This window comes from Pelophylax lessonae (assembly GCF_965119305.1).
Source record: "Pelophylax lessonae genome assembly, chromosome: 1".
NCBI lineage: Eukaryota > Metazoa > Chordata > Amphibia > Anura > Ranidae > Pelophylax > Pelophylax lessonae.
Genome location: NC_138768.1, coordinates 456712998 through 456726844, shown reverse-complemented (window position 1 = coordinate 456726844; position 13847 = coordinate 456712998). Strand labels below are relative to the sequence as shown.

Genomic DNA, 13847 nt, shown 5'->3' with positions numbered 1-13847 from the left:
CATAAAGGTGGAACATTGTTAAATACAACAGTTTTTAAATGAGGCTGTTCCACAAACAAGTACGCGTTTTGATAGTATTTCTACATACATATTTATTAATTAAAGCTTTTTGTCATTGAAAAGAGTGTTCTAGGAACATTATTCTTCCAATCAGCATATCAGAACCGTACCATTATATGATGTGACTGTTGGTTACACTTCAGTGCCCCAACCCTCAACACATTTTAATGTATATTATAGTATGATTAAATTATATATAATTTTACTGTCCTTCCTAGTACATGTATATAAATTGCTATACATAATTCTTTCTTGCCAAAGTTGTAAGTGAAAGTCAGTGTATTGTATTGATTTAGGAAATGTCTTAAAGAGGAGTTCCACCCAAAAATTGAACTTCCGCTTTAAGGCCTCCTGACCCCCTGATATGCCACATTTGGCATGTAATTTTTTTGGAGGAGAGCGGGTACCTAGATTTGACAGGTACCTGCTCCCGCTTCCGCTCGGGCCGCCTAGGGGGCTCGAGTGGATGTTCTCTTCTCCCCCTCCCTCCCTGCAATCTTCTGGGACATGTCACAGGTCCCAGAAGATTGCCGTCCACTCAGGACATGCAGCGCGACTCGTGCATGTGCAGTGCGCACCCAAGTGTAAAGCCGCAAGCTGTCACAGCCAAGTGCCCAAACTAGAGATGCCGGCACCGCGGGGAGAAGAGAGGGAGAACCGAGGCTCCCTGCCGGCCGTATCGCTGAACAGTGAGACAGTTGAGTGTGTGTTTATTAAAAGTCAGCAGCTACACTTTTTGTCGCTGCCGACTTTTAATAAACACAAAATCGGGTGAAACTCTGCTTTAAGACCTTGGGTTTGGGCAAGAGAAATGGCATTAACATACCTTATGGTAATTTTATTTTTATTTTCAATTTCTAATATACACTGAAAATGAATGAATAACCTTGCCAGTAACTAGCAGCTTCTTGCTTCCTTGAGTGATTTTGTGGACTAACAGCAGATGTTATACTGCTAAATGGTAGTAAATGAGTTGCTGGCAGAACTGTATAAGCTTTTTCACAGTAGATATGTATATGAAATGAATATGATTTTGTATCTGATTATTGAGGCATTAGTGTCTTACCAATGCATCATCTTAAAATGAGAATAAAACGTTTACAAACTTTTGGTAATTTTGTTTTATCTGAGTGTATATTGCAACGGGCTCATTTTGTTGTTTAGTTCACTAGTAATTACTTCTGAGTTCAGATCCAAGTTTTCTATTTGGCTATTGTTATAAAACCTTTGCTGTTGCTAGCCAGAAACTGAACAAGCAAAAAACCCCATAGTAGGATGGGACTTGAATGGCAACAAAACGCCCAAATAAGAATAACATGTAGACATTTATTGATACATGTTAAAATTTCCAACACAATGATACATATACAAACATGAGGAAAAAAAATGAGATTCCAATTGTATATTAAAGTAAATGCATTTGTGAATCATATGTTGTCTCCACTCCATCCGACGTGTTTCAGGAAAACCTTTCATCAGGGTGCAATTGGGGAGATGCATGTGTATAAGAGATGGGAATGCAAGCAGTCATTCTACTTCCAGATATCAAATAAAAAACCAACAACACTGATTGAATAACTAAATGGCCACTGCCTTTATTTATTGGTTTCAAAATGTATTATTAAACCATACATCTATTTATTTATTAAAATCTTTTCACACAAAATAAATTAATTAATCCACAACACAACCCAGCTTTTGAAGCTCGGTTATCTTAACCATGCATAACTTTTCCATAAATGCGTCCCCCTTTCGATAAAGGTTTATAGTGGACCCCCTGCCTTCCAGAAACTTCTAAGGTCAACTGATCTTAGTTTCAAGGGTCCCCCAGCTTACTATTACAAGGCTCCCCCCAAACTCCTCTCGCCTATTTTAAGGGGAGCCTTGAAACTCCTTAGGCTGCTGCCATTCCCATGAGGAAAAATGGATAAAGGGGGCCTTGAAACACCTTTCCCTTTTTCTCTCACATGGGAATGCAAGCAGTCATTCTACTTCCAGACATCAAATAAAAAACCAACATCACTAATTGGATAACTAAATGGCCAAGGCCTTTATTTATTGGTTTCAAAATATATTATTAAGCCATATATCAATTTATTTATTACAATCTTTTCACACAAAATAAATTATATAATCCACAACACAACCCAGCTTTTGAAGCTTCGATTCCCTTAACCATTCATAACTTTTCCATAACCTTGTCCAACAAGTCAGGATGATGCCTACAGCCTCCTGACTACCTTTGCCAGCCCGCGGCCATTTCAATTGATGTCTGGAAGTCTAAATTCAAAATGTGCAAGCCTATATCTGACAGATGAATGCCATTCCTCCGATATAGACCCGGAATCCCACCTTCTAATTCTTTGTCTGTACGACAAACCATAGCCTAAACTCAAAACATTTTCCAACCTGTGGTTAATCAGTTTTCTAATTTTATCAAAAACCTTACCAGCACTATTTTGCAAACATATTAAGTCAGGAATGATCTCAGAGAACACAATGATCATGTTAGGAGACACTGCTTTAACCACATAACGACCACCCACTGCAGATATACTGCGGCAGGCAGCCGCTGCTGGGCAAAGTGACGTAGGGGTATGTCAGAGGCGCGCTCCCGCCCCCACTCGTTCACTGAGATCCCCGCGCGAGTGACCGGTGGCTCCGATGTCCGCTGGTCACTCGCGATCTCCCGCAGGAGAGGGAGAAAGGCAGACGGCTGATGTAAACACAGCCGTCTGTCATTCTTCCTGATGTAAGTGCAGAGACTATACGATCCTGCTATGTAGGATCGTATGTCTCTGTGGTTACATCACAAGCCACGCCCCCCCAGAATCGCCCCTAGGGATACATTTAACCCACTGATCACCAATAAAGTTAACCCTTTCCCTGCCAGTGTCATTTTTACAGTAACAGTGCATATTTATAACACTGATTACTGTAGTAATGTCACTGGTACTCCTAAAGGTGTCAAAAATGTCAGTCAGGGGTCCGATCTGTCCACCCCAATGTCACAGTCCTGCAAAAGAAAATCGCAGATCGCCGCCATTACTAGTAAACAAAAAAAAACAATAAAAATGACATAAATCTTTCCCGTAGTTAGTAAACGCAATAACTTTTGCGCAAACCAATCAAAATATGCTTATTGCGATTTTTTTTACCAAACATATGTAGCAGAAAACAAATTGGCCTAAAGTGTTAAAAAAAATTAATTTTTACATTTTTTTGGATAATTTCATATAAAAAATGTGAAAAATATTGTTCATTTTTCAAAATTGTCGCTCTTTTTTTGTTTATAGCGCAAAAAATAAAAATCGCACAGGTGATCAAATACCACCAAAAGAAAGCTCTGTTTGTGGGGAAAAAAAGGACATCAATTTTGTTTGGGTACAGCATCGCACAACCGCACAATTTTCCGTTAAATTCACGCAGTGCTGAATCTCAAAATAGGGCCTGGTCTTTGAGCAGCCGAATCTTCCGGGGCTTAAGTGGTTAAACCTTTGGATGACAAAACGCACCTTAATAGTTAAATTTAATGTCTTTTGCTTACCAACATCATTACCCCCTAAGTGGATCAATAAAATGTCTGGCATAGGCCAACCATAACTTTATCTACCCAGCTCGCTCATTTAATCGCCCCAGATCATTCCTCTATTTTCAAAAATTTGAAACATTTCTGAAGAACTTTGTCAAACTGAAATGTTGTCACAGGTGACCTAATAGCATGCAGGAATAATAATATACCTCCTTTTGGCTGTATCTGCACATAAAACTGGGCAAATTTCTGGATTTGGACATTGGTATAAAGAAATCCATATACCTCCACCCATTTGGTCTGTTTTAGATTTGCGTAGAAAAATTTTAACCAAAACCTCTTCTATTATTACATCCTCAAATAACAGACCTCTCGTAGCCCCTTTATTTTGAGGCAAAGGCTCCGAAATACGCAATGCCACAAAGAATTATATTGAAAAAGCCGCTTCAAAAAGGCTGGCCTCAAATTCTGAAAAACACACATGTTGTGTGCAAGCGCAAATTTTTTTTAACACTTTAGCTGTAATAGGGCATCTTTTATCAACCATAAATTTTTTTCTTTCTATAACCTTTCATGACTTGATGAACAGAAAAGAAGCAAAATAAAGACGGCAACCCTTGTAACTTTAGAAAAAATGAAATCCCACATAATATCCTATTTAAATGAGACTACGAATAATTTTTTTCTAATAAAGAATTAATGAGAGCTAACACCATCCTTTCCGAAAAAGCCGCCACAGATCTGTTGGTTTCATTTAGAAATGACAACCATAATATCCATGAAGATGGGTAACTATTCCACATGGATGCTGCCAATGAATTTTGAATGTTTTGCTGAATCAAACCAAGTCCCATAGATGTTCGGGACATGCCGCACCCACTTTGTCCGCCTCCAGCACCAACTCGAAAAACGTGTTCATCTGAAACCGTGAGAGAGCATCCGCGATTACATTCAGCTCACCTGGGATATATTTCGCTTTTACCCCAATAATATATAAAAGACATTTTGACACCAAATATCCTATTAACTTGATAACAGGGGGGGAATCTAGATGTTAAGCAATTTATCACAAACAGCACACCTTTGTTATCTGCGCTGAACAAAAGTTGCCTGTTGCGAAAATATACTCTCCAGATCTCTAGAGCTACCACTATGGGAAATATTTCCAATAAAACTATATTTCTTAACAAATCTCTTTCTTTCCAATGTTCCAGCCATTTTGCGGCACACCAACTGTTATTCCATTTTGCAGCAAAACCCAAAGAACTCGCCGCGTCTGTATATAAGCAAAATTGACTATCCAGAAGTCTTGCTGCATTATGGCTCTACCATTAAAGTTCTCCAAAAACTGTGTCCATATCAGCATATCCTCACGCATATCCTGCGTCAACCTGATATGCGAATATGGATTTTTAAAACATGCTATTGCCAAATATATTCTCCTAGAATATATTCTACCAATCGGTAGTACCCGTGTTGCAAATGCTAAATATTCCAAAAAATTTGGAATTTCCTTCCATAACACTTTCTTCTAAATTAAAATAATAATGTTAAAAATTCTATCCAATTTCCCTTTTGAAGCCTGAACTCCATATTCCTTGTATCTATTGAAATGCCTAAAAATTCCAAACACTCTGTCGGGTAAACTGTTTTTTCCTTAGCTAACGGCATTCCAAAATGATCGCACAGGCTCATAAATGAATGTAATAAACCTATACAATGGCTTGACTCTGCTGGGCCTAGAATTAGAAAATCAATAGTGTAATATATATCTTGATCCTGTCAACGAGTTTAGAAATAATTTTGGAAAAGTCGAAAAGGCTTCAAAGTAAAAACATAGCAGGGAACACCCCATTGGAAGGCATTTGTCAAAGTAATATTTTCCTTTCAATTTGAAATCAAGTGAGTTAAAACTGCTCAGATGAATAGGCAACAGCCTGAACACAGATTTTATATCAGCCTTTGCCAATAATGAATGCTTACCTAGATCTCTAAATAGGCAAATGGCTTTCTCAAAGGATGCATACTCAACCAAAAAGTTTTCCATATCTATCTGATCATTAAGAGACTTACCCTGCGGAAAAGATAAATGGCGTATAAGCCTAAACTCATTAGGCTCTTTTTTGGGTAGAATACCTAATGGAGAATCGCTAAAGTTGATAAAAGATGGTCGATAAAAAAGACTCCGCCACCCTCCCTGCTGCGCCCCCACCGCCGCTGATGGCTTGATTGGGTTCAGAACTGATCAGTCATCAGGTCCAGACCAATGATTTTTGGTCTGGACCTGTTGATCGGTCCTGCCCAATCAGATTCTACGCTGAGCCTGTGTAATGTAAACACAGGCTCAGAAAAGACCTGCTCTCCCATCCCATGATCCTTTTTGGATTCATCGAGAGGAGAGAGCACATCTAACTGTGAGTCCTGCACCAAGCACACCCACACACACTTGGATAGGCACATTTCACCCCGATCGCGCCCCCCAGTTAACCCCTACACCCCCTGTCACAACACACACTGTATGGTGTATATAGCATTTTCCTATATACCTGTATAAGTGTGATTTGTGACCAGGTGTAGCGTTTGCGGCCGTTCTTTTTACACTTAGGATACCCGCCACCCCCCCAATAAAGATTTAACCCCCTGATCACCCCCAGTTAACCCCTTCCCCCCTGTCACATTGCACACTAATAAACAAGTAATACAGTGTTTTACTGTATTTTCTATTAGTGTGATTATGACTTGAGTTAGCGCTAGCGAGTTAGTTTCTGTCCCAAGGAGGTTTAGGGTCCCCGCCACCCACCCCCAATAAAGATTTAACCCCCTGATCACCCCTACACCCCCTGTCACAACACAGGGTTCCCAAAACGCGGTGTTTGCACAATCAGCACTGATTCCTGCCAGCACCTGCGTTTAACCTCTCTGCCCAGCCCACCCCACCCCACCCAAGCAAGTGTAGTAATCAATGGATTACTGTCACTTACAAAAAACAAAACACACAAAACCGCTGTGTTAGCAGAGTCAGGCCTGATCCCTGCTAGCATTAGCACTTTTTTTTTGGTAGCGGTTGAAATAGTCCTTGACAACCAGGTGCTTTTATTACCTGTGAGTCACACTACTGTATCGGTAAATTTAGTTACCAAAATGTCCAAACGTTGGTGCAGTAGTGCAGAGGCTTACAGTATACTGACCATGTCAGATGAGAGCGATGGGGAAGCCTCACTGGCAGAATCAGGGTCAGTATACGAACCTGATGACAGCAGCGGCTCCCTGACAGATAGCTCCGAGAGAGATGGGTCCCTGTTAGACCCAGGTGTACCCGACCCAATTCTGGAGTTGCTGAGATGCAGGAATCGCAGGGTGCTCGTATGGAGCAGAGTGTCGGTACTAGTGCCGCTCATCCTTCTGGCGGCCTGGCAAGCGCCAGCGGCCTAGTACACCCTGGACCTAGTACAACCAGCACTGCAGTAACACTTGGTGACGTGGCGAGTCCCAAAAGTGCAGTTGAAGCTGGTGCGGTGGCTAGCACGAGTAGTGGCCCACAGTTACCGCGTATTCGAAGACAGGCCCGTAGAGCGCATAGTGCCCTCCCTGATGCGTTGGCATATCCAAATTGGCAACCCACTGATTCTACAGCGCCAGTACTTCCCCCATTCACTGCCCAACCTGGAATCCACGTGGAGACAGCTGGTTTTACGCCCCTGAACTTTTTTGAGCTGTTCTTCACGGAAGATTTTTTCAGATCTATTGTGGATCAATCAAATTTATATGCACAACAATTCATCGCCGCCAACCCAAATTCGCCCCTTGCCAGACAATTCGCCTGCAAACCTATAACGGTTCCCGATTTTAAAATCTTTCTGGGCCTTTCTCTCAACATGGGCATAACCAAAAAGAGTGAATTGCGGCTATATTGGTCCAGTAGCCCACTTCACCATATGCGCGCGTACTCTGCCTCCATGTCCAGGGCGAGATACGAGCAAATTCTGAGATTTATGCATTTCAGCGACAATGAAAGCTGTCGTCCTCAGGGAAACCCTGAATATGATCGGCTCCATAAAATTCGGCCCCTCATAGACCACTTCAATCAGCGGTTTGCAGCCTTGTTTACGCCCGAACAAGTTGTCTGCGTTGACGAGTCCCTGATTACATTTACTGGCCGCCTTGCTATGAAACACCTCCCCAGCAAGCGTGCCAAGTACGGGCTCAAGCTGTACAAGCTCTGTGACAGGGCCACAGGCTATACAGTTTGTTTCCGAGTCTATGAGGGAAAAGATAGCACTGTGGAACCCCCCAACTGCCCAGACTACATCGGGAGCAGCGGCAAGATAGTTTGGGACTTGGTGTCCGGAAAGGGGTACCATTTGTACGTGGACAACTTTTACACAAGCGTGCCACTATTTAGTCACCTTCTCGATTTACAAATTGGCGCATGTGGCACAGTGCGACCTAATCGCCGGGGCTTCCCCCAACGGCTTGTAAATTCCCGTCTTAGTCGGGGGGCGAGAGCCTGCTTGAAAAATGACAAATTGCTTGCAGTGAAGTGGAGGGATACACGGGATGTATTCGTTCTGTCCTCCATTCACCCAGACACGACAGTCCAAATTTCTACGGCAACTGGCGTTACGGAGAAACCCATCTGTGTCCACGACTACAACCTTAATATGGGAGGGGTGGACCTTAACGACCAGCGGACGTATTTAGTTGCCCGTAAAGCCAGACGCTGGTACAAAAAAGTGTCTGTTTATTTATTCCAATTGGCTATGCTGAACGCCTTTGTCCTATACAGGGCGTCAGGACGAACTGGATCCTTCCGAGAATTCCAGGAAGCATTTATCGAAACCTACCTGGAAGCCTAGCTTACAAGGAGGTATGCCTTCTCAACTTCCCCTTCCAGCTGCAGTGAGCCGGCTGCATGAGAGGCATTTTCCGAATGTCCTCCCGCGTACCCCTACCCAAACACACCCCCAAAGAAGATGTCGTGTCTGTAGCAGGCGTGGATTTAGGTGTGACAACCGCTATTGTTGTCCCACCTGTCCTGACCAACCTGGTCTCTGCATCGGGGACTGTTTCCGTCACTACCATACACTAGTGGAGTTTTAGTGTAGGGTACAGCACGACACAGTGTAGGGCACACAAATACAGGGTCTCGAAAGATGTTCGATGGCTATCGACATTTTTTGAGACCCAAACTGGAAAATTGCAGTCCACAAAAAAAAGTGTTAAAAAAAAAAATGAAATAAAAAACCAAAAACAGTTGTCGTGTCAGTTATTTTTATGTTCTTCTACTCTTCCTACTGTACTTTTACTGTACTTTGTTTTTCATTCTTTTGTTAACCTGGTTCTCTGGCAGGTACCGGTCAGCTGCCACACTTATTTTATATATTCTGACACAAACAGCATTTGCGCTCAGCATATATGGATACCTCTGATGGCAGCAGCTGTGGTAGGCTGATTTCACCACTGCAGTTAAAATACCTTTAGGTATACGTGGAATATTGTCATGTATATCAGTGTTAATTTCGTCGACTAAAACCGACTAAAACGTTTTCGTCGACTAACATAATTCAGATGACTAAAATACGACTAAAACTAAAATGGCATTTTAGTCTTAAGACTAAAATACGACTAAAACTAAAAGGGCATTTTAGTCTTAAGACTAAAATACGACTAAAACTAAAATGGCATTTTAGTCAAAAGACTTAACTAAAACTAAATGAAAATTTAGATTTTGAATATTCGATTTTTCACTCCAGGACCAGCAGTAGTATATAATATGTTTGGAAATTGTAGAGAAATGCTTAAATAATGCATTACAAATTACAATTGAACTACACCCATTCGATTATAGATGACTAAAATGAGCTTTAGTCGACTAAAATGTAAGACATTTAGTCGACTAAAATATATTGGAGTTTTAGTCGACTAAATACGACTAAAACTAAAACACTTGCAGAAGACTAAAATGGGACTAAAACTAAAATGCCATTTTAGTCCTAAGACTAAGACTAAAACTAAATTGAAATTTGCTGCCAAAATTAACACTGATGTTGTGCTGCCACGCAGCTTTAACTGTCTAGCAGTTGTTATTACATGTTATGTTATGCTATGTTATTGGTATCTTCCTTGCACCCCTGCTGTTTCTGGCTAGATGGTTTCTCCCATCCTCCATTTTCCTGCTGTAACTGCCATTTTGTTTAGTTGTTATGAGGAGACTGCAGAGTGAGGAAGCTGTGTAACTTCATTGTAAATTTACCTATGGAAAAGCCTCTATGTTTATGTCTTTGCTAACTTGAAGCATAAAGAAGCATTGGAGAACACCTCTGGAGTCTTTATTCATTGAGTAAACTATCTGTTGAAGCCATCATTCAACCTGCTGCACACACTTACAGACTGGAGGTCTACAAGAGGGTCACAGGTACAATCGATGCTGAGACAGAACAGTAAATTTACAAGAGTACACAGCTTCAGAGAGTAAATTTCCAGGAATACACAGCTGCAGAGAGTAAATTTCCAGGAATACACAGCTTCAGAGAGTAAATTTACATGAAGAATTCATCACAGGTATCTCTGCAGCTTAAGAAAAGTAAATTTAAAGGAATACACAGCTTCAGAGAGTACAGTTCCAAAAAGTACTTGAAGTAAATGTCCATGGTAATATACAGCTTCAAAACTGTGAGTACCAAACTTGTCTGTGAGTCACCAGAAGCATTACTCTGCATATGATACCAGCCACCTACTGAATGCTTCATTACTGTTACAGCCTTCTGAGGTGATCCAGTTTGAACTAGTTCCAGCAATAGCTAGCTATTGTATCAAATACCCAGCACCTCAGCCAGCCTGCTTAATAACAGAAGTCACTACTTACAGAGCTGAGCTCTGGCAGATTTCTAACAAGACACCAGAAATACAGTACTTATTATGTCTAACAGAGATCTCACAGAATTATCTGCATTTAGTCAAGATAAAGCAGACTCCTTACTTCATTCTGCTCGTCCTGTCAGAGCCCCTCATCCATCCTTGAAGGCAAGGGAGGTTTATGAAGCAAGTAAGGAAGAAACATCTAGTAACCTGACTGCATTATGGGAAAAGACTTTAAGTTGTATAACAGCCACTAATGAAACTAGCAACAATTCTGAGCAATTGAACACTGCTCTCTCAAAGGTTAAGAAGGCATTTGAGAATTATAAAAGACTTTCTGAGAAGTACTATTCTCTATTGTCACATTCCAACATAGAGGAAGCTGCATTGGAATTAAAGGACTTTACTTCTACTGACCAGCAGAGGCATAGCACATATCTTGAAGCAAAGGCACAGATAGAAGGGAGATTGGCACAGATACATGAGACTACATCCTGTAACTCTGCTTCTTCCAGACACTCAGGAAAATCTTCTAGGTCTGCCCGCTCATATCATAAATCTTCTTCTAAGTCATTGCGGTCCTGCTCTATAAGGTCAATACTGAGCGACCAAATACTCAAAGCTCGCCAAAAGGTTGCAGTAGCCCAGGTTCAAGCCGCCTGCTCTGAAAAAGAAGCAGCCTTCAAGGCAGAAGCTAAACGAATACAAGCAGAAACAGAGGCTCAGCTAGAAATTCTTCAGAAGAACAGAGAAAAGGAAGTAGCTTTAGCAGAGTTATCTGTCTTGGAACAAGCCCTATTGGAAGAAGAAGGAGCAGCTTGTACCAGCTTGCCTGCTTGTCAAGACCCTGTTGAAAGGACCCTACAGTTTGTCCTAACTCAGAACCACGACAATACAGTCCCACCTACAGTTGGATATTCTTCTCATAATCATCCAGCAAGTGGATCAGAAGGCAATGTGTTGCCAAAGCAAGCTGGTCAACTAGACACACCTACTAACAGAGACCCTCCACAACTACCGCACGTCACAAAATCAAGTGAATCAACCTACGCAGCTCATGTGCCACCACAACCCTATGTGCATAGAGATTACAAGGGCACAGCAGAAGACTACAGAATGAACTCTATACCCCCTTTGATACAGCTCTCTTTGACTTTAAATGCTCAGAGACCTTCAGTCGACAGACCCTTACCTAAATTAAACCCATCTGCAACACCTTTCTCTCTACCTACCAGCCAACATCAGATACCAACCATGGTCCAAGACGGCGCACCATCAGTAGACCCTGTGGCTATAAAAACTGAAAGCACTGACATTGCAGAGTTCAGCAAGTATATGATTCGACGAGAGTTGATTACAACTGGACTGTCTGGATTTGATGACCGCCCAGAAAACTACAGGAGTTGGAGATCTACATTTAAGGCGGTAACCAAGAACTTGGACATTGAACCTCAAGCAGAACTTGACTTACTAATAAAGTGGTTGGGGCGTCAATCTTCAGAACAAGTAAAGAGACTTAAATCTGTGTACATTTATAACTTTAAAGCAGGCCTTGATGCTGCCTGGGAACGTCTAGAACAAAACTATGGGAGCCCCGAAGTCATTGAATCTGCCTTATTCCAGAGACTAAACGACTTTCCTAAAATCTCTGTTAAGGACAATCATAAGCTTAGAGAGTTAGGTGACCTCCTTCATGAACTTGAAATTGCTAAGTTAGATCCTAGTTTACCAGGTCTTAGCTATTTAGACACTGCTCAGGGCGTAAATCCTATTGTAGCAAAGTTGCCTAGTCATCTTCAGGGAAAGTGGACTAGTGTAGGATCAAAGTATAAGTATGAGCATTGTGTTTCCTTCCCTCCCTTTTCTTATTTTTCAGAGTTCGTGCGGAAGGTTGCAAGATCCAAGAATGACCCAAGCTTCTTCTATCCAGATACAACCACCATTCCTTTAAGTACTTCAAGGGGTATTGCCACCAACCGTAAATTCAAGGATTTAAGGCATCCTATTGCCGTGAGGAAGACTGCAATAGCATCCAACGTCTTAGCTACAGACATTAAAGCTAGCAATCTTAATCAACAGTGTCCTATTCATAATGCGCCACACTCTTTCTCCAAATGTCGTGCATTTAAGGACAAGCCTATTGAAGAACGCAAGTCATTTCTCAAAGAGCATAATATCTGTTTTAAGTGTTGTGCATCCTCCGATCATTTAGCTAGAGACTGTAAGATCGCCATCAGATGTTCTCTCTGCAACAGTGCCAAACATGTGGACGCTCTTCATTCAGACCTGTTCAAAAGGAAACCTTCACCCGGCAGCAACCCCAAGACTACATCAGATGATGGCGGGGAGAGAACTGAGCAATATGCCGACCCCGTAACCACAAGGTGTACAGAGGTATGTGGAGAAGGGCTTCATAGCAAGTCTTGTAGCAAGATATGTCTTGTAAGAGTGTTTCCTGAAGGATGTCCACAAAAATCCATAAAAATGTACGCCATACTCGATGATCAGAGCAATCGCTCATTGGCCAGTACAGAATTCTTTGACCTATTCAACATTCAAGGAGAGGCCTGGTCCTATACCTTGCAGACATGTGCAGGAAAGGTCAATACTTCTGGAAGAAGAGCCCATGGCTTCATAGTCGCATCAGAATATGAGGACACAGAGTTTTCTCTTCCAACTCTAATCGAATGTGATCAGCTACCGAACAACAGAGAAGAAATCCCCACACCAGAGGTTGCACGTCATCACCCTCATTTGAGTCACATTGCTAACTACATTCCACCACTTAACAAGGATGTTAAGATTTTGATTCTACTAGGGAGAGACATTCCTAGAGTTCATAAAATAAGAGAGTTATGTAACGGTCCAGATGATGCTCCTCAGGCCCAGAAACTCGATCTTGGATGGGTGATAATAGGAGAAGTCTGCTTAGACCAATCTCACAAGCTCTTGGATGTAGCTTCCTACAAAACTAATGTTACCTGTCAATTGATGAAATGTCCATCGCACTATTATGTGAAGGAAAGACTTGATTTTAAGAACGAAGTTTTATATCAAGCACTCCAAAGCATTAACTGCAAGCTCACTTCTCAAAAGGACTTTGGTGATTCAGTGTACCAGACTACTTGTGATGACAACAAGATTGCTCCTTCAGTCGAAGACAAGGAGCTCATTAAGATTACGGATGAAGAGTTCTTCAAGGACAATTCCAACAATTGGGTAGCTCCAGTACCCTTCCGAGTACCAAGGCTTACTCTCCCTAACAATCGAGAGCAAGCTTTAACCAGATTTGCTGCACTGAAGAAAACTCTCCGTAACAAACCTGAGAAGCAAGAGCACTTTCTAGCATTCATGCAGAAGATTTTAGTGCCAGCAGTTGTCCTCACACAAACCATTT

At 41.7% G+C, this 13847-nt stretch overlaps 1 protein-coding gene across 1 annotated transcript; it reads left to right on the top strand.

Moving 5' to 3' along the window:
* Positions 1–10510: 10510 nt before the first annotated feature.
* LOC309544780 (uncharacterized protein) lies at positions 10511–12360 on the top strand (the record flags this gene model as incomplete). Its single annotated transcript, XM_082243750.1, has 2 exons — positions 10511–11928; positions 12327–12360. 2 exons carry the CDS (start codon positions 10511–10513, stop codon positions 12358–12360), a joined length of 1452 nt encoding a protein of 483 aa, XP_082099876.1.
* Between the last annotated feature and the right edge of the window lie 1487 nt (positions 12361–13847).